General features: G+C 51.7%; 1 protein-coding gene across 1 annotated transcript in view; it reads right to left on the bottom strand.

Moving 5' to 3' along the window:
- Nucleotides 1–21,950, bottom strand: part of PPFIBP2 (PPFIA binding protein 2) — a 130,570-nt gene that overhangs the window by 91,650 nt on the left and 16,970 nt on the right. Inside the window, exon 2 of the mRNA XM_036258343.1 lies at nt 6,685–6,784. Within this exon, the coding sequence (XP_036114236.1) occupies nt 6,685–6,748 (64 nt within the window). The 5' untranslated portion in view covers nt 6,749–6,784. The remainder of the gene's footprint in view (nt 1–6,684; nt 6,785–21,950) is intronic.

The following is a 21,950-nucleotide window of genomic DNA, read 5'->3' as shown; positions in this document are numbered from 1 at the left end:
GGGCCATGTAGCCGTCCCAAGTCCTGCAAAGGGCAATCACAGACCTTCTCACGAGGAACGGAGATATACAAACCCTCACCGCACATTCACAAAGCCAAATCCCACAGTCTGTAATGAAGATAGCAATGGTGACCATCCCCTTGGGGAAAGGCAGATCGAGCAGACCCCAAAAGAAAATAAAAAATAAAGGAGTGCTATATCAACACAACAAACTATGTCCCAAACACCCAGAGATGGCACACTATGTTCAAGCACATATAACACATTTTTTCAAAACTGACCACAGGTGAGGCCCTGCAGGAAGTCTCAACAGCCAGGAACTGTGATGAGGGGCCTGCTCCCGTTTCCATAGTGCCATGGGAAAGGAGGGTGGTTTCCACTAAGGCCACATGTGTGGCCTCCCCCCTGCCTTCCCCCTCTCAATTTTTCCTCAAAGGAGAAATGAGTCTCTGGTGAGAGCTGACAAGACCTCTCTCGGAAGTCGTCTGCCCCGGATGTGAGCATCGTCCCCGAGGAAGCTTTCTGAGACCAGCTCTGCCCCCGCGAGGTGAAGTCTGTGGTGGGGATTACGTTCAATCTGGGGGGTGTGTTTGTGTGCAGGGTGGGTGGTATTCAAGACCCTAATTGTGGCTTTAGGTCAAGCTAAACTTCCTAATCCATAAAACGAATGATGAAGCTGATACTGTGGTCTCCTTTTCTCTTTGTTTTAAACTAAGGAAGGGAATCAAGGGATGTTGTTTACTGATCACTGTGCTAGACAGAATGATGACCCTCCCCCAACCCCTAGATGTCCATAACCTAATCCCTGGAACCTATAAATGTGGTCCTTACATGGCAAAAGGGAGTTTGCAGATATGTTTAAGATTGAGAATCATGAGATTAGGAGATTATCCTGGATGATTAATCACCTGAGCTCTTAAAGCAGGAAATGGAGGCAGACGATTAGGTCAGAGACGAGACGTGAGGACTCGTGAGGACTTGCCCTGACGCTGCTGGCGTTGAAGATGCAGGACAGGGGCCATAAGCTGAGGGAGGTGACAGCACCATGGCAGCAACAGGACAGACAGACGAGCTGTGCAGAGAAAACCTTGCAAAGATGCAGAAGCACACACACTTGTTAAAGTAACTAAACTGAAGGAAAGCTTCAGAGCTCAGAACGTCAGGGTAAGAGCATTTGAGCTGGTGTTCGCCCGGGAGGCCACCACCAATTCCCTGCTGTCCTAATACCTGGGCATGAATGGGCCACTTGGGACAGAAGACAAAGCTCAGGGCTGGAGCAAAGGAAGAGACTGGGTGGGGACCTCAGATCAACGCCAGGATGCAAAGAGCAATGCCCTGAGTGAATCAACGAGAGGAAAGAGGATGGCTGTTGAACACTGCTTGCCCCCGTGGGCCATTTCTGTACGCAAAGCCTAGTCTCTGACATCGGAGCCCGAGAGATACCTCTGAATGTCCATTCTGACTCTCCTCAGGTCAAAGTCATAGCAGAACACTCAACCTGAACGCCAAACGAGGATCAGGAGGCTGCTACTGATGGCTGCTACGTGCCGACCTGCCTCAGACAGGGCACAGCCCAGGCCAGTTACCCGTTCTGAGTGTGGACTCTCAGGAGGACTGAACAGCACAGCTAAAATCATTATGGGCCAAGGTAAATAATCTCAATCTTCATCAGGATTTTTTCTACTCTCAATCTTCAAATCTTAAAACAAGGAACCCAACCCAGATACTAATCAGAATTGGCAGAAAGGCCCAGACAGAGCAAACTCTTTTATAACTGTCATAAAACAGACTCCTTTTAACTATTCCTCATTGATGGGTACAGTTTGCAAATAATTGCATGAGAAACCTCTTGCCATGGAGAAGAGAAAGAAGTGGCCCACGGTGTTCTCACCACGGGATTCTCTGGTCCTGTCACGGAAGTGGCCTCACTCAGCAGCCACTGGTCCCGTTAGCCCACAGATGGAGCCTTCTGCAAAACTAGCACGTGTGGCAGGTGCTCTGGGCCACCCAGAGGGATGTAATTAAGCAACACAGAGTTGAAGTTTAATTGTCAACACTGTGATTCAATTATAGTATCGTTTGCAGGTGTATCAAAGGGACTAATTGGGAGAAAGACCAGATCAACAGTTAACATGCACTAGAAGCACAACAAGAGTCTTTTGTACTAGAAACAAATCATTTTGACAAGGGTCCTGGAGTCTTTAACAGTCACCTCTTCCCAATTTTCTGGCATAAAATTCTAGGGTTCCAATTAAGTAGTCACACCCGGGACATACCAATTTAGGCTTTAAGAATTCAACTGTTCAGAAAGTTTCATTTAATGGTCCAATTTCTGCTCACAAGGCATGTCTTTGTCACACAGCCCCAGAGCCTCCGAGTGCCTCAAGACGAGGGTCACCACACGATGGCTCGGGACAGGCACACTTGGTCTTGAGCATCAGGATGTCCTCCGGGAGCATTCCTGGCTGGGGTGCTTATGGGAGCGATGGTCTTTTGCATTGTCTGCACTGATTGGAGGAGGGGGACACTTTCGTTTGTATTAAAAGCTTAATCACATAAACACTGATATCACATGCCCTAAATGTACTCTTTTTGGAAAGTGAACAGTCATCTACCACACGGCAGAGTAATTTATAAAGGAAGATTCCTTGCTATGTAGTGTTATGATGATGCATAATCACTGTTGAAGGAAGTGTGTCTGATTTAGTAGGAATCCATGTTATTTGTGCATAAAGGGTTGCTATTTGGGGTGTGCAGGAAGCCCATACAATTTTCTCCCACTGAAATGAGTGGAGACTGTGTTTTCGTAAAGCGAGAGAATGCAGCCCTTGGGAACTCCTTTGAGGACTCTAACAGACGCCAAAGCAACGGTATTTCGATAGCACAGGCACTACTTGATATCATTTGACTTCAAGTGAATAAGAGAATTGAAATAAAAGGATGATTTAAATGTTCACACAAAAATGTCATTTCTGCAGGGTGTGGTGTCATGGATGTGACAGTCGGAAACTGTCTTAGAACTGTGCACCCTTTAACACAGAAACCCGTACTTGAAAGTCTAATAAATGTGTGAGGGAGATGAGAGCAATGTCACTCCAGCTGAGGGACTGCAAAAGCAGAATGAACTCACTCGCAATGAACTCTTCTGCAGAGCCCCACAGAGCCCCCAGGGCCTCACTACACACCATCATAAAACTGACACAGGAATAAAAGGAGCCCAGGAGAGACTCACATAGACCTGGATTCAAACCTTAAGTTCCGCAATTTACTACCACTGTGACCTTGGGTGGTAAGAACAATAAGGTCAATACAAACATCAACGAATGAGCAGTAACTCACATGAATTGAACCCTTACTAAGTGCCTTATTTGTGTTAATTTAATCATCCCAATAATATGGGATAGGTACTATTATCACCACTTTTACTTATAAGGAAACTGAGGCTCAAAGAAATTAAGCAATTTGCCCAAAGATCCCACAGCCAGGAAGTGGTTGAGCTTGGATTCAGTCCCAACAGTCTAACTCCGTAGTCTTCATGAACCATAAAAATTCCCAATCTCTTTGGTCCAGTTCGGCCCAACCATCTTGAAAATCAGGATGATTTAACAATCTTGAGGCCGTGTCCAGCACAAAGGCATTTGATAATTATCATTCTTTTGATCACAAACAGCATAGAACATATGCCCTCCAGAAACTCACTAATAACCTCCGTGTTGAAGTATCTGTCAAATAGAGCTTATCAAACACTGCATGAGCCAATTACTACTCAAGATGGTTTACAGGACATGCCAACCATCGAGTCTTCAAAATAATTAGTGATCTGTCATTCCAAAGGAGTCAGCCAAGCAAAGGCACTAGTAGAGAAATAATAAAAGACGTTCAGCATGCGGCCAGATAGAGGATGTGTACAGAAACCAATCACTGCCTTCTAACCAACGAGCAGGAGAGCCTAGTCAGAAAAGCCAATGAAACATACTTTACACACATTTACGAAACAAATGTTTGTGCTGCAGACCCCTCGAGGCAGATCAGTCGGTGAGCAGCAACGCCTCTGTCCGCATGGAATTTACACGCCAGTGCAGGAGACAGATGATACACAGAGACAGGTCAGAGGGTGAACAGTGCTATAAAGAAATATAAACAGGATACGAGGACAGAGAGTGATGTGGGGGAGGTGCTCTATTTGAGGGGGTCGGGGGAGCCTCTCTGATACAGCGATATTCCAGCAGGTGTCTGATGGGCATGCGCCTGGAAGACAGCATTCCAGCAGGGAGGACAGCAGACACAGGCCCTGAGACAGCCGCTGCCCGGGGAACGGGGATGAGCTGGAGGGAACGTGGTAGGAGATGCAGCCGTAAAGGCAGCCTAAGGGCAGATCCGAGGGCATTGCTGGCTATGGAGAGGACTTTAGATTTTATCCTGAGATGAGAAGCCACTGAAGAGTCTGGGGAGAGGAGCGATGTGAGCTGGTGTCTGTCTGAAGGATGACACGTGGATGACACCCTCTAAGAGGGCAGGGACAGAGCAAAGACCACTCAGAGGAATATTGTTAACCTAGACCCTGGGCAGCCCCTGCGGCAAGTGCAAGCCCTACACAATGAAAACCTCAAAACCCCAAGGGGTCAAATAGGGGCCTGAGTAAATGAGAACTCTAGTGTGTCTCTAGAGAAAACTTCACGTGATAAAGATTTTTCTCTCTCATTGATGTATCAAGAGCTAACACTTTACAGTGCTCACTACAGCCAGGAGCTGTTCTAGGCACCTTCCATGTGTAAGCAGTGACCCTCTAGGGAATTACTATTCCCATTTTAAGTATGAGGAAACGGAGCCACAGATCTTACAAGTTACTGGTGGTAGGAGTTGTAGAGCTAGGATTTGAACGAAGCAGTCTGGCCACAGGTGCTCCTCCCAGCTAATCTGCAGAGAATGCCTTAGACCACCCTCCGTGAAACTCACACCTGTTCCTGACAGTGGCCCAGGAAGCCCTTCCAGAAAGAACCTGCCAGGATGAAGGGCTGAGGAAACAAAAGAAGGTTCCACACAGCCCCACCCGGGGCCACTCCATCCACACCCACCCCAGATCCTCACCTGCAGACCCAATGCTTGACCGAGGCAGGCCTGAGGATCCTGAGGCAGGACTGCTTCGTTCAAATCCTAGCTCTACAACTCCTACCACCAGTAACTTGTAAGATCTGCGGCTCAGTTTCCTCATACTTAAAATGGGAATAGTAATTCCATAGAGCGTCACTGCTTACACATGGAAGGTGCCTAGAACAGGGAATCGTCTCGGAGACAGAGAGGACTGTGCCAGAGGCTCTGTCATTTTAGGAATGCCCGTGCGGAGGAGTCGGGGGCAGGAAGAGGCGCTGGCCGCACTCAGGCTGCCTCCTTCAGGTGTCTCGTTCCCTCCTCACAGCTCACCCCGGGCTCCGGGCTCTGCCAGGAGCTCTCTCGGAGTCTCCTTGCTCCCTGGCTGAGGGCTCAGCTGTGCTGACACCCACGCCAGTCTGAGCCTCTGAGCCTGTGGCTCTGATCTTGACGTACAAGAGGCCCCAGGGGCTTCCTGTGAGACTTGGAGAAGTTTGCTTGGAAATCCATACTCTTGACTGTTTCCTCTTACTAGGGTGTCAGGGGCCTAACCTAGAACTGGACATCCCAATCTATGGGGCCTCTGGAAAGTGGAGACACTCGTCACAGCCTCTCAAGGGCCCTTAGCCTCCCTGAGAAACTAGGCGCCTGACAGATGACAGCCAGAACATGTCCCAGTGCCGCCAATCACACAAAGAAGCTGACACACAGACAGCCTCCCCCATCCCAGGCGCTGACACCCAGAACCCTAGCGAGGCAGAGGTGTCTCTGCAGAGTGGAAGGCACCTGTGCATGTCCGAGGCCCCAGCCACACTCGGCCCAAACCTTCCTCCTCCAGCCACAGCTCCACGGCACGAGGAGCAAAGCCCCCAAGAAGCAGGCCCAGCCAGTAGACCAGGCCACTGACCTGCATCAGGTAAGACAGGAAGGAGACCTGGGCCCTTGGCGAAAGATTTTCAACGACAGGTTGGTTCCAAGCAGCACAGGTTTGGTTGCCACTGTGAAGGAGTTCATGGGCCCGAACAGCCCACTGGCAGCCCTTTCCTGACCGGTTTTGCTGGGTCTTTTCTAGAGAATGTTCCTAACTGGCCAACGCAAACGAGAAGCCAAACAGCGGCGATGGATAAGAAGCGATGCATGAGCGTTCTCTGGGTGATGAGGTGAAAGACGCAAAGCTGCCTCCTGACTCCGACACGCGAGGCCGCTGGGGAGTGGGCCGACACCCGCTTCGGGTGGCAGCGCCCGCCAGGCTTGGAGCTGCAGCTCCACTGTAAGAAGCCATGATGTGCCCTGAAGAATTTACAGCAAATCAGTCCCACTGCACTCAAACTGCCTCGCGGCCAGGGTCCACACTGTAACAGCTACACGCATGCTAACATGTTAATCCCCCCTGTCTCGGAAGAGACCCAAACTCACACCAGATATCAGAGTTGCAGAAGTTTGGACTCTTCAGAAAGAGATAGCATGCACAAAAAAATTAAATTATGCCAACAAGAGGCTTTTCTCTACGTGGTAAAGAAAAGGAAAATGAGAGAAAACAGTCTCTCGGGCCAGGTGGGGGCGTGAGCCACCGGTCGCCAGCATTCCCTCCAGTACCTGCAAGGATCCCGTCCATCTGCTCCAGGGCAGCTTCCAGCGCGTGACTGGCCTCAGAAGCCATGGCTCCGTCTCCCTGCTTGGTCTCCTCCTTCTCTTACTGGAAATTCAAAGACAGAACAAAGGAAGAATTACGGAGGGTCCCCGTTATGCACACAAGGCGCAAAGCCCGCTTATGCCCTCATGCATCAGCGCTCGCACACGAGTCCTGGTCGCTGACCTGCGGCTCCTGCCATCTCTGTGGCCTCCCCCTGCTGGCAGGAGCTCTTTTTCCATGAATCTTTACCACACGGTCCCATGGGCCTCTGCAGCGAAAAGCCGCCGGGCTCCCCAGAGTCACCTGTAGCCCAGGACAGCGATTGCCACTGTTCACCAGGGTTCCAGTCCCAGGCTCCAGAAGCTCCAACCACCACTGGGGAAGGCTCCCAAGCAGGACTCTCAGGACGAGCCCTGCAGCAATGGGCCACAGCAGGCATGCGCTGTCTGCAGCAGCGTTTGTCTCACACCTGCAACACTTTCCTTGGGCAGGTGAGATCCAGGCTGAGAGGCCTCGGCTGCCGCCTGTTTCGAATGGGCCAGGGCCCCGCACCTGGGAAGGCTGTGGGCGCACTGTCAGGGGAGAGTGCTGTCCCAGGAACCCAGAGCACTGTCTCCTAGTTTCAGTTCTACTCTACCCAGCACCACTCAAGGTGCAGAATCCGGGCCCGGCCAGGGGCTCTGTTGCTTAAAGCTTCATCCCAGTCAGAGCACATACAAAAATCAACAAATGAATGTATAACTAAGTGGAACAACAAAACAGTCTCTCTTTCTCTCTCTCTCTCTCTCTCTCTCTCTCTCTCTCTCTCTCTGCCCCTTCCTCTCTCTCTCTCAACCCGGCCTGAAGAACTTCTCCCAGGACACAGGGCCCAGCCACTCCCCTAATACTGAATCTCCCTTCTAATGGGAGAGGTGGCAAACGGTTCCATCTCCGGACCACGCTGCCTCTCAGAAAAGTCTTTAAACGAAACTGTCTTCCTGAAGCTTCTTTCATCTTTCTTGCATCCCCCACTCCCTGGATGGCAGCATTTGTAATCCTAAGAGGCTTAGGTAGGAGTTGCTGTTCGTGTGCTCATTCAGCAAAACCTAGGTGTGTGCCCCATGGGCACAAGTGCTGTGGCGAATGGCGCAGGTCAGGGACCAGGAGGCCCTGAGGTTCTGTGTCGTGACGCTGGGCCTTGGGAGGAGAGAGGAAAGGAAGCAGCCACTTTGGGGCTGGTGAATGTTAGGACCACACAGAACCATACTGGGCTATCCCAGTCAGTAGCAGGGAGACAGTCAGAGCTCGAACCCAGCTCTGCCATTTACTGTGTGAGCTCTGAGCCTCAGTGTCCTTATCTGTAACATGGGGATAATTGCAACACCTAACTCACTGGGTTGATGTCACAATTAAATGAAGAATTAATATTTCATAGAAAATGCTTAGTACAATCCCTTGAGTAGTAAAGACTCAATATATGTTAGTTTTTTTGTTTGTTTGTTTTGTTTTTTTAAGTGAGGAGATAACCTCAGGATGTATTTGTGCCAGGATAGCTCAGTGGATGAGAGACTTTAAACTCAGGGACGGAGAACCCAGATAACCCCAAGAGTCAGGTTCTTTTGGAGGAGGTAATCATGACAAAGAAAGCCAACTGTGCATGGGGGTGGGGGGAGGGGATTCATAGGTGCAAAGGCCAAGGAAGGCTCAGAAACAGGCGCTGAGCCTCCGCAGTCCTGGGAGCACAAGGCTCAGGGGAATGAGAACAGGGGCTTGCAGAGAGGGTGGAGCCTCGCTGGCACCTCAGCACCAGGGCAGGAGCCAGGCACGGCTACAAGGAACAGACTGGTCCACTAAGTGCAGCAGCCCAGAGGCTGCAGAGCAAACACTGTGGTTCTGATGGGAGCAAGGTTGGGTGGGGGGCGGAAGAAGAGGCAGGAACACAGATGCAGCAGAAGCAGGAAAGTATTCAACAGATTCACACCTGCTCAGCCACCTGACATAGTAAAAGTTTGACATTCTTCCCTCTGAGAACTTTCCACTGCTCCCAGTAAAAAATCTAAACTCCTTCTGGTGATCTACCAAAGAGGCGTGGCCAGATTGCTCCTCATCCTCAGTCTCCTGTCCAAGTTTACACCTGCCCAGAGCTCACTTTCTCCAAAACCTGAACCACTGATGTATTCTCATCCTTCAGGTCTTACTTGCGAAGTATCTTGAGAGGCCTTCCTTGCACGCCCCCCTCTAAACAAGCACAGCAAGTACACAGCATCTCGTCCATATGTTTGCTGCCTTGCTAACCCTCTTCATGGAGGCAGAGGGACTCTCTGCCTTGTTCACCCCTATGTGCCCAGTGCCTGGCACAGGAAGTCTGTGAGTAAATACTTGTGAATAAACGAATGGATGCATGCAGCCAACATGCCCTGAACCCTGATATGTGGGCTGCGGGGGGACATTGATAAGTCAGACCTAGTCTGTCCCCACGGGCCACGTGGTCTAGAGCAGAAGACGAAACTGTGAACAGATGATCGTGACAGTGTGAGGCATGCTGGAAGAGGCAGGTATGCAGTTCTCCGGGGTCTGGAAGATGAGTAGGAGCTTTCTAGAATACAAGGCGAAGAATGCTGCTTCCCTGCGGAGGATGTACATAAAAGCTAGAGAAGCATGTAAAGGCAGGATGGAGTTGGCAAATGTCAAAATGATTGACAAGATTATACAGGAGCGTCCAGTTGTTCATGATGAGTCAAAACCTTCCACATACGATGACAAGGGAACTTCATGAGAGGAGCTTGGCAATCACACCCACGACCTCAGGGATCTGGATACCAGGGAGCAATAAATCAAGTGACCTCAGATAAAAATACAACAGAGGTTTTAGGAAGGAAGAGCTCCTGGTTCAGCAGACTGGCCCCACATGGGGCCTTATTACCAGGGTGAAAGGTGGGAGCAGTTAGGAGGTACTAACCCCTGAGGGCCCAGGCGATATCCCCCAGCAGCAAAAGGGCCATGAAAAATGACCCTTGGAAACAAAAAACAAACAAACAAACAAACAAAGACCCATGGGCCCCCTGCCCAGTGATGACTTTGTACCTGGCAAACAGCAAGCTGGGTGGACCCGTGGGAGCTGGCATGAAGCGAAACATGAGTCAAGGGTGTATCATATTTACAACCCAGGAGCCTGGGGCTGGCGCGATTGGGAGCTCTCAGGAGTGGGGCACCTGTTGTGGGCAGCTGCCGAGCTCAGTCTGAGGCAATGGTGGGACAACTGGGCAAGAACGGGCCCTGCCAGCCTCATCGCAAGGCGGCTGGGAGCGGTCAGTGGGGTAAGAGACTTTTGAATGGGAAAACATGCAATGGGAGTGACACCTTCAGCCCCCATCTATGAACACGATACTCTCAGTAGAACAGGGAAGCCACGAGGCCACCAATCGCTTCCATCGGCAACTATAGCCACTCCGTTCCCTCACCACTGTCCAAGTTTGAGCTCCCATCAGGAACGCGCGATGGGAAAATCCCTGTCCTCCAGAAGCGCAGGGTCTCAGAGGCCAGCGCATCATCGAGCAGCAACCAGTGTGTCTGTTCATCCCTGCAGAGACCTATCGCCTCCGTTGGGAGCCTGGGTTCACCAGGGACCTTAAGTGCAGGAAGCCAGAAGGCGTCCTGGAGAGAAGTGAGGGGAAGGGAGCACCCAGGAGAGGCAGTAACCTGAAGGCTGGGAAAGGGCCAGACCCAGAGCACACTCCCAAGGGACCAGGGGGTCAGGGCCACCCCCCAGCAGGTGGCGGTGAGTGGAGCGGTGGTACTGTTCTGTCAGTGAGAGTGGAGCTGCAGCGGCCACCCAGCGGCTGGCATGGAGCGGAGGGCAGAGGGGTGGACACTGTGCCCCGGAGACTCCAAGGAGAGGCGCCCCACCGCCCAGGAAGGAGAGGAGCAGGCAGGAGGATGCTGCTCTCAAACACTCGGGCAGGAGTGCTGTTACATGGCTGAAAGCGTTTCCCTTCTCTCTCGGCACCTGGACTATTGACCGAGCCCTACATTTGACCCTGATGAGAAGGCTTTTATACCAAGAAAAATGTTGTCTAAGAAAAGGGGCAGTCCCTTCATCACTCATCCTTCCCCTCCCCCACAGGCCTCTCTGTATGCTGTCATCTTCCATCACAACGGTGCCTGAGGCTGGGCTCCTCTGACACAGGACTTGCTCTCCTCTTTGCTACCAGCCAGGGAGAAAACAGCTGCAGATCAGACAATGAAGAAGGAACAGCCATGCTTTAGAATGCCAGCATCCGGGCCCAGTGGTCAAGACCACGGGAACTGCACCACACGAAGGCTGGTGTGGTCCCCTAAGGCTGAGGAGGGTGCAGGATCTGCATGTGATCCAGAACTTAGAGAGTGAGCCACGGCTCGCTGCCATCGTCCGGCGCACTCTGAGCCAAGCAGCGACCCAGATACTGTATGAACCACCTTCAGCCAAGGAGAATCAGACGTGGGCGGGAACCATGGGTTGACCTGAACAGACCCCACCGCACTGACCTGTGAGCTTCCCTTCCAAGCTATGAACTGTGCTTCTCTCGGTGGAAGTGGTTAGGACTGCAAGTGTTCTGGGCAGGCTCACACCATTCCGGAGGGAGGGACGGATCAGAACGGATCTAGTCCCCAGTGCCATTGCTCCTCCAGGGTCCCCTGTGCCGGAGCTGAGTCCTGACTCCCTGGCAGCTGCATTCAGATGAGGGCCAAGCTCCCCAAGTAGAAGGCAAGGCCTGGGGAAGGAACCCTTAGTCAAGAACCCACCACCACCCAACATCTCATGTCTCTCCCTTCCCTGGGTGGCCAACAGGTGGTAAAGTGTCACCATATCATAACAAACCCAAGTCTTTTCTTTATATTTGCAGGTCATCTACAAACCATAGCTGCTCTTAAATGGTTATTTTAAGAGTACTGGCCAGTTTTGCTCAGCGGTTAGCACATCAGCCCACGAACTGAAGTGCCACGGGTTTGATCCCTGGTCAAGGGCATGTACCTGGGTTGCAGGTTTGACCCCGGTCCTTGTTGGGGTCGTGTGGGAGGCATCCAATCGATGTGTCTCACATGAATGTTTCTCTCTCTCTCTCTCTCTCTCTCTCTCTCCCTCCCTCCCTCTTTCCCTTTGACTCTATCTAAAAATCAATGGAGAAATGTCCTTGGGTGAGGATTAAAATAAAAAAAAGATTATTTTAAGAAACAAGAAATACCTCTTGCTATATTTCTCTAAACTTGGGAGATAACCTCTTAAATGATACAGAAAGCTTATCTCTTTGGGATAGTAGAGAAAGAAGCCATTTATGGCATTAAAAAAAAAAAAAGAAGCCGACAAGGAGGAAGACACACAAAGGAAGTCGATGGCAGTGCCTGAATCTAAATCACATCCCTTGTCAACCAGTAACAGCTTTATAGCCAGACAGTCTGGAGCTCAAACCTGCTCATGGCTGGAGGTCTTTGGGCAAATTGTTGAACCTCTCTGAGCCTCGACAGTCTCCAATCAGCATAAACCAATCTCACTGTTATGACCAAGAGAAAACAGGACAGACCTCAGTTAAGTACAGCAGATTGGCGCCAACATCTCATTTAGCTTCCCACGGAAACAATAGCAGCAGAATTTAGTTTGAAAGACATAAACCCACAGGGACAAGGCGAATGTGGTGAGAGACATAGGGGATGCCAGCAACGACTCTGCAAGTGTCTAAGGGTAACCGGGCCAGGTTAGGGTGCTTTCAAAAGCTCTGGAGGAGATTTCCTCAGTAAAACAAAATGAACAGGCCATCTAATGCACCTGAATAGCTTTATTTTATTTTTTTTTAAATTTTTTTTCCTTTATTGATTTTAGAGAGAGAGGAATTGAGAGGGAGGGAGAGATAGAAGTATTGATGAGCAGAACATCGATTGGCCGCCTCCTGTTTGCCCCTCACTGGGGATCGGGCCCACAACCTGGGCACGTGCCCTGCCCAGGAATCAAACCGGCAGCCTCTTGGTGCGTGGGTCAATATTCAACCACTGAGCCACACTGGCCGGACAGCTTTAAAAACTTATATAAATTGGTGAAGAGTTTGTTCAATGCAATGGTAAGAAAAAAGAAAACCAAGCAGATGACAACAGAACTCCACGGAAACACAAAGCAAAAGCAGCCGTAGCCCTTACAATGCAACGCCGACCTAAGGGGTCGGTGCAGGCAGAATGGGGGACGGAAAGAGCTCGTGAGGAAAGAGCGGACTCCTATGGTCTAGCGCCGGAACCCAGAACTCACTAGATAAGACAACTGAAAACATAAGAATAAAGTAGCAGAACAAGTACATTCTTAAAGCTATGGATAAAAATTACACACAAAGAATTTTAAGTGGTTACATCTGAGGGAGAGCAACGAGGGTGGGGGAGATGGCTATTTTAACAAATCATGTATAAGTATTTGACCCTTTAAATCATGTAGATACATAGTAATGATGAAGATAAAAACAATCAAAAAGATTTAGGAAGTTCTTGGTGGTGCCTGGCACAGGGTAGAGGCTCCAGTACTGTCTGCTCCTTTCTCCTTGTGGGCAGGCATCTGCTCGCTACTTGCTTTGAGTTTATCCAACATTATCTCACTTAATCCCCACACACCAGTTAGGAATGCTTCTCCCCCTTTTACAGATGAGCAAACAGAGCAGGCAACTTGCCTGAGGAGTACTGTTATTCCTCCTGTCCCTCCACTGGCTCAGACAGGAGCCCAGTGAGGGCTCTGGGCACAGGAGGATCTAACCCACCTTTTAAAAGGAACACTTTGGAAGGAAACACCTACGTGCCCATCGCTGGAGGAGTGGAAGAGAGGATGTGGTGTACACACACACACAATGCAATGTACTCAGCCGTAAAGAAGGAAAGCTCACCATTCACACCCAATGGATGGAGCTTGAGGGTGCCATTCTAAGTGAAATAAGACAGACAAAGACAAATGAGTACCATACAATTTCATGTATATGTGGAATCTAAGAAAAACCCCAAACCAAACAAATGAACGAAACAAAACACACTCACAGAGACAGAGAACACATTGGTGGTTGCCAGAGTGGAAGGGGTCAGTTGCAGGTGATGGAGGGTGTCTAGACTTACAGTGGTGATAGCTACGTGGTGTACACAAATACTGAGTTATAATGTTGTACACCTGAAATATAGATAATGCTGTATACCAATTTTACACAATAAAAACAATTAAATAAGTGAAAATAAAAGGAATATAAGCTGAGGGCAGGGGCTGAGGCTGTCGCAACAGTGAACACAGGAAGACCAGGCAAGAATGACAGTGATAAATATTCGAAGCTTTGATATATGCTGAGGACAAAGCCAGTCAGCTATAGTGATACACTGGACGTGGGCATGAGAGAGAGGAGTCAAACATGACAACGAGGTTTCACCCTGAGCCTCTGGGAGAGTGGGAAGGACTGCAGGAGCCACAATGTGTGTGTGTGTGTGTGGGGGGGGGGGTGTATAAAATCAGGAGACTGGTTTTGTAAATGATTCTTTAAAAAAAAATTTTTTTTCCTGTATTAATTTTAGAGAGAGAGGAAGGGAAAGGGAGAGAGAGATAGAAACATTGATGAGTGAGAACATCAACTGGCCGCCTCCCGCATGCCCCCACTGGGGATCAGGCCCACAACCTGGGCATGTGCCCTGACTGGGAATCGAACCAGTGACCTCTTAGTGCATGGGTCGATGCTCAACCACTGAACCACACCAGCCAGGCGGAAATGTCTAAGATGTCTAAGGATACCTAGGAAGATATGCTGAGAAGCATTTAGACATCCGAGTCTGATGTTGAGAGAGGTCTGGGCTGCAGATAACTATTTGGGAGCCGTTTGCATAAAGATGGTATTTAAAACAACGCATGAAGTAACTTCAGTAGTATAGACACATGAAGAAGGAGAAGAACAAGAAGGAGGAGGAGGAGGAGGAGGAGGAGAACAAAAAGAACAAGAAGAACGAGGAGAACAAGAAGGAGGAGGAGGAGGAGAAAAAGAACAATAAGAACAAGAACAAGAAGAAGAAAAGGAAGAGACCCCAGATTCTGGACTACTCCAAAGTGCAGACGTCAGGGAGAAGAACCAAGAGGAGGCTGAGAGCATCAGCCAGAACAAGAAAGTGGAGCCCTAGAAACCCAATGAAGGGCTCAGGACAGAGGATGCGATCAGGAGAGCCAGGTGCTGCTGAGTCAGACCAGAGAGCATCCTCTCTCCATCCTGGTGGTGATCTCATCTCACCTGCCCCCACAGCCTCACATGTGCCTGCATTACCTCACCCTGGCCTCCAAGCAACCTCTCAGTTCACCGAGCTCCTCGGTCCGCAGACTATGATGTTTTTCAGAATCACAAGCATAGAGGCCCAGCCTCACTTAAGTAGCAAAGGGCCTGGCCTTCCCAGTTAGACCTAGCTCCTCAGGTGATTCTGAAACTGACCTAAATGATCAGAAGAATGCAAACACAGCTCCCAACCACTCACTCGTCTGCTTAGAACGTATCTGGGTAGAATTCGTGTCTTTTACCGTATGAACGCAAACTCCTTGGTTGCAACTTTAACTCCCATCATACCCCTTGGTGAACCTCTGCCCCATCCTTCCGCATGTCTTACCTGCGGTGGGCAATTCTAACTGTTAGATCATTGGCACCAGCTGCTTTCCTGCTTTACGCCCGGGGTGAATGAAGCTGTGCCCAGCCATCTCACTGGCAAGCCTTCCATGCATTTGGGCCCCTGAGGGCATCCCCCTTCTGTAAGCCTTGAAGAAACTTTTATAGATTTCCTGAATCTGTACAACAAACGATTCATCATCAGTGGGAAACTGAGGAAACCTGGAAGACAATGGAAGCTGGGACAGGGGAGGTGGCAGCAGGTGGTCCCACGTCCTCCTCCATGTCCTCACGGATGGTGCTCCCCATCCCACCTCAGCGATGCCACCGTGGTCACCAAGCCAGAAACCTGGGAGTCATCGCTGGCCTTCCCTTCTCTCACCCACATTCAGCTGGTCACCACGTCCGGTAGTCTCCTTCCGCAGCCCCTCTCAGATCTGTCCCTTCGTCTGCACCTGCCCTGCTTCGGGCCACATCATTTCCCATCAGAATGACGGCAATGGCCTCCAGACTGGCTTTCCTACTGCAGCCTCACCGCACACACCCCTCACCTTCCACACCGCTGCCAGGAGGGCGGCCTGCTTCACAAATCTCCTCAGGGCACCCCAGCACGGGCACAACCCCTCACCAGCTTCCTGTCATCCAGAGGGGATGTTCAGGACCCACGAGACAGTCAAGACCCTGCACTCTGTAGCCAGGCCTGCCTTTGGACCCACGTTTTCCAATCAGGGGCTCTCACCTTAAATTCCTCAGTGTCGCTGAGCTTCAGGTTCTCCGTTTGTAAAATGTGGGTGAGAATGGGCCCAGTGTGGGATTCGAGGAGATAATGCACGTAGAGTCCTCTGCACACAACTGGGAGGAGTTCGCCACCACAGCAGTGGTGATTCTCTCGGCCCACCGGCCTGGCCCTGAGCACCCCTGGACGCAGTGGCCGGGCTCTTCTCACCCTGCCTGCCTTTCCTCTGAGGCTGCCACACTGTGCAGTGTTTTCCCCAAGACCCCATCCCACCTGCTCAGTTCTCACTCCTCTTTTAAGGCCCAATCCCAGCATCGTGATTCCAGGGATCCTCTCCCATTCCCCACGTAGAAGTGACCACTCCTGACTCGGTCCCCCTCTCTGCTCCCACAATAGATTTCCCTCACAGCATCTGGAATGCTCTAGAGCAATGGCCACTTGCATGGCCAACTCCTTTGTCTGCGTGGCCGCTCCTAGTGGGCAGGGCCATGTGTCCGAGCCCAGAGCTCAGCGGGGACCCGGCACAGAGCAGGTCGTCAGATTCCATCTGTTGGGGCCCACCTCTGCCTGAGGGAGGCAGCTGGAGGCTGGCCAGGGCCCAATTTCCTCTCTACCTGTGGATCTGTGAAATAAGTCACCTGCCTCCCAAATACAGTGGGGCCAGTAATAGAGAATAGACATTCCATTCCAAAGGGAAGAAAATGAAGAGCTCCCTGGTCTTAATCGGAAGCTGAGAGGGTGGCAGGCCAAGTCTGCCCAGGGCCACAGGCTGTACCTGGAGCCCTGAGGCCTGAGGGCCTGTCCAGTCCTGAGGGCTGTGTCTTCACGGGGAAGGCTTGACAGGGAAGAAAAGCAGCTTACCTGGCCTTAGAGCGATGGCAGGGCCCACAGACACCCCTCTGTGTCGGGACCAGAGGACAAGGCCACAGGGACTAACTTGCCATCGGGACAGAGGAGCAGGACACAGAGACATGCAGTCACGCAGAGCGGAGTCAGAGCAGGGCAGAGGGGCCAGGATGCCGAGAGGCTGCTCTCCGGACTGCTGAGTGCCTTCAGTCACTATCTGAACCTAACAAGCGAAGGGGTGGAGTCTTACCGTCTTCTGTCAGCGAATAGGAGCTTCAGTGGCCCAAGGACAACGGCACAGGAGACAAGAATGCTGCTGGAGGTGAACCAGCATGTTTAACGTGTCCTGTCTAATCACAGTATCAGTGACTCCTAATAACAAACATCTGTTTAAGGTTTTCAGCTTCGAAACTGTTTTTCACACGCCAGGCCTCTCATTCCCACCCAAACATCCCAGATCAGGCTGTTCTGGATTGTCAGCCAGTTAAGCTGAGGCCAGTGGGGGCCAAGACCCATCAGAACTGATAAAAGGGCCTTAGCCTCAGTGCAGGCTGGCAGTGCCGGTGGCAGCAGGGGACAAATGCAATATTTCTTGCTTAGCATCTTTTTCCCGCTGTACCGGGTTAGTGGGTAGTACGCACTGGGCATTCCCAGCCACTCCCTGCTGGGCGAGGTCCTAAGGGCCCTAAGGACATTTGTGCTGGAGCCCAGCTCTCTCCAACCCACTGGCTGCTTTCTGGCCCTTCCATTTAAAATGCAGCCCAGCTCCTGTCACATGTCACTGCTCCCCACCAGCCTCCCTTGGCACATCCAAACCTAGACGCTGCCTCTTAAGCACTTACCCAAAAAGCTCAGGCCCTTGTCACCAAACCACAGCCCTTTAGACAGATTCAAAGCAGCCATTCCATGAACATGTAATAATAGCAGGGGCCTCGGTCGCACAGCTGAACCTGACCTTGCCACCTCCACCCCCACCCCCCACCCCCACTGTCACCCAGTACCAGGGAACAGCAGCACCAGGTACTGAGACCTCACCTCCAGGCACCATGAAGCCAGACCTCCTCCCAGACTCAGGAGCAGGAGTGACACCCTGCCTCCTACTAGAAATGACAAGCTTCTTAAGAGAAACACCACCCCAAAGCCATGAGCATAGGATCCCCCAAGCCCAGCCCACAAGGAGGAACATGGGGTCTGGCCAGGAACAGGTGCCATGACTCACAAGGGCTCACAAGGGCCCAGGTCAGCACATCTGACCTGGGCGTAAGGAACGCTGAGGTGCTGATGTGGAGTTTCCCTCGATGACTTCGCTTAGTATTTTCAAACACTTGCTTCACTTTCCTCTGACTATTCTCACTTCCCACTTCTGCTCTTGACATTCTGCCCCCAAGCTGGTCCTTTTCCCGAATTCAGGGGTCTGTTGTGGTAAAGAGGCCACAACAATCTCGGTGACAAAGGCCACGGGCCTTCACTCAGGCCTGCTGAAGAAAGGTTTGGGCAGATCTCAAAAGACAAAGGATGCAGGTGCTCCAGCAAGGAGGGGGATGTGAGATGAGGCTGAGGCAGGAATCCTGTGCCTCTGGGAAGAGTGGGATGGAGAGCAAGACCGTGTACAGGAACAGAGCCTCACTCACCCCCCAATAGTCTGTCCCTTCACACTGTGCTTAAGACAAATATATCAGCATTCTCACTGGGGTGGGACTCACAGTGGTCACTTGGAGAACCTGGTATAGAAGGTTCTTTCCTTTCCTTCTGAAAGCCTCCGAAAAAGTAGTTCTGAGGAGTAAACATAAACGAGTGTCCCCTTTGAGGCTGGGATGTGAAGGACCCTAAACACCTCACACACTCTAAGATCCAGCCTAGCTCCAGTGGCCTGCCCCTGGCCCCACGGCTGTCCACAGTACATCAAATGACAGCACATTATTTCGTGCCTTGGCGGTTTCCACCGGTTGGTGAGAGCAGCCTGCCCTGGAAGTTCACAGAGGGTCCCCTGTCTCCTCCTGTGAAGACTCTGGCCTCATTACCTTGTTTACTCTTCCTGGGATCCCGTAAGGGATAGATTGCAATTAGAAGACCTCAACAAGGCTAGTGAAGGAGCTGGGCTGGGTTTTAAATAGAAAGGCCAGAGGCAGCAAGACAAAGGTATTAAGACACTGGCGAGCTCACAAGCTGCTGAAAGTCCTCCCGTGGAGTCCAGTCTGCCTGCCACCTGAGTCCCCGCTTGCTATCCCCCTCGCCCTGCAGACCTGCCGCCTCGCCCTGCAGACCTGCCCGAAGCACTGAAGCGCTGAGGGACAGGGAGGCTGGTTCCCATGTTCAGACCAACAGAGCTCAAAACACCTGAGGCCAAGACTTACTGCTTGCCACCTGCTCCCCTGTGCATCTTAGGGGACCCTGCCCACTGCCACTGTCCTTTGACTTTGTTACAAGATACACAGAACAGAAAAGAATTGCCGTAAAAACGCATGACCCACTACCACCACCAACAACAAAATCAATCTATTATTACTTTTTAGATTTGTTTATCCATTTCACAAATACTGTCTGCCCCCTATTACCTGTCAAAACCTGTGCTGGTAGATGCGATGGGGGCTGAGGGTGGGGGGGGGGGGTGAAGAATGTGAGACTAAGTTATTTATCTACCAAGGTCCAAGAATCTTTCATCTCTCATCCGTGACCATCCGAATGTGAAGGCTGCAAGTAGAACTGGGCCTCTGTCTGGGATCCATGAGCCAAAGCCAACAAACTTTGGCTTTTTCCAATTTAGACTTCAGAAATTCATTAATTAATTAATGATCTAACTTTGAAGCAGTCACGGGTCTTCCTTTGTGAGAAGAAAAACATCTTTTCCCTGACATTCCCATCATCTCTAAAATTAAGTTCAGATGGCACTTAGCTGCTGATATAATTTCGGCAGTGTCACCAGATCAGGGAACAAGGAACATGCCAAACATCACATGGAAGTTAGTTTCCAAGACAAGCTGAGTTTCAAAAATCGACCACTTGCTGATCATGTCATGGATAATAAGGCTCACCTCGTCATCCACTCATTCAAGAGAATGAAGAGGCGGGTGCCAGGCACCACGGAGGCCCTGGGGTCCTGAGGGAGGACATGGGCAGGGCTGCAGCCCAGCCTACACGATGCCCGGAGCGGGGAGCTCCGCATGCGCAGCCGGGCAGCGGGCGGAAGGAGCGCAGTGTGAGCAGCCGAGCCGGCTTCACGGAGCAGGTGAGATTTCTGCAGATGGACCGCAGGCAGAAACGCATTGCACGAGGGGCAGAGAGCAAGTCCCAAGGTGTGAGAGTCCTGCTGGGGAGGGGTCGTGCACAGAGCTGGGTGGTCAGAGAACTGGCAGAGAATGGCAGCAATGAAGCTAGGACCAGCTTGTGAAGGGCCCCTCACCTCATCTCACCCCTAGAACTTGACCTTTCTCCTCTGGGCAATAGGGGGCCATCGAAAGGAGCTACCTGGGAGCCGCCATTCTTCTCCAGCAATACCTGGAAGGCTGCAGGGACCCGGGCGGGGTCCTTCCCAGGGGAGCTCGCAGGGCTCTGAGAACACCTTCTCTGAGCACAACCCCCTGCCTGCCTCGGAACCCCGCCGCACCCTCGCTCTGGACTTGGAGGACGGGGCCTCTCCAGGCCAGGCCCGGCCCGGCCCGCCAGTCTGCACGGCAGCACAGCAGCCAGCATGCAGAGCATCCTGAAACTCTGCCGACTCCTCTCCGACCACCGCTCCCGCTCACCCCGCCTCTCCGGTCAGGCACAACCTGCCCTGACTGCCGGCCTGGGGACGCAAGCTCAGGTGTCCTCTTCCTTCGGCTCCGGGATGCTTAACAATGCACACTGCTCCATCAGACACCCGTGCACCCGGACCTTTCATCTCACGTTTCCTTCTTATCGGACTCCTCGGCAGACCGCCGTGTATCTCTCCCTGGTGAGAAATGGAATCCCGCAGTTCCCTTCCTCTCCACCCCAATGTCCTCTCTGCCCTCTGATCCCCTGATCTCTCATCACTGAGGTCCAACCTCTCCACTGTTTCCTCTCTCAGCGGAATCTGCACCTCTCCCCGTCACCTGCTCTCTCCTCAACCCACAGATATTTAAGCCTGGACGATCCTAAATCCCTGCCTTTGGCCCTACACCCCGGCTGGCATTTCATGTTTCACCTCCCACCCTCGGACCCTTGTGTGATGATGTTTCCACCCACGTGCCTGCCGCCTCTGCTCTCTCACCTACTGAGCGACTCCGATCTTATCCCCTGAGGGGCCGTCCAGGGTGGGCTTCAAGTACAAGCTGGAGGTCAGGGGTTAGAGCCCTGTTTCTGACATCACTACAATGTGTCCTCGGACAAGACACTACCTCTGTGCCTCAGTTCCTCATGTATAGATGAGCAGAATGAAAGCACCGACCCCAAAGGGGTGGTGGGGTTAAGTGGTTAATGCAGCTGAAGCGCTGAGACCAGCCGTCGGGTGGGCTGGCACTGCAGACCCCTGAGACAGTCTCCTTCTTCGGCGTTTGGGACGAAGCGTTCTCTGGGTTCTTCCAGACCCTCCTCCTTCACGAGGCCCCTCTCAGCTTCCACTCACTGTCCCGGGCCGGTTCTGTGCACAGTCTCTTCTTTTCTCCTTCTATAGTCTCTCCCTGGACAATCCATATTTCACCTCCATGTTCATGACTCAAAAAACTAGACAGATTTTGTGAGCTCCAGACCAGAATATCCAAGAACTCATCAGCTCACTGACTCTTTCCCAGCAGCCCCTGAGGGGCAGCGTTCTCAGAAACTCTCGGCATGGCCCCGCAGACGGTGGATGGCTCCCTGCAAGGATGCTCCTCTCCGCCTCACCCTTTCCGCTCGACGGCCCTGGCCTGTGTTCTGGATCCAGGGCCTCCTCTCGCCTGAGCAATACCTGGCCTCGCCCACAGCAGTCCAACTCATGACCTGGCACTCAGGGCACTTCGCTGACCCCAAATTACCCTGGACTCGCGAAGGTGATAATAATGACTCCATTTATTAAGCTCTCTCCCGGCACTGCCTCAAGTGTTCGGGT

The sequence above is a fragment of the Molossus molossus genome, unplaced genomic scaffold, assembly GCF_014108415.1.
Source record: "Molossus molossus isolate mMolMol1 unplaced genomic scaffold, mMolMol1.p scaffold_m16_p_13, whole genome shotgun sequence".
Lineage (NCBI taxonomy): Eukaryota > Metazoa > Chordata > Mammalia > Chiroptera > Molossidae > Molossus > Molossus molossus.
The sequence above is the reverse complement of the archived record's forward strand: the minus strand, read 5'-3'. Positions and strand labels throughout refer to the sequence as shown.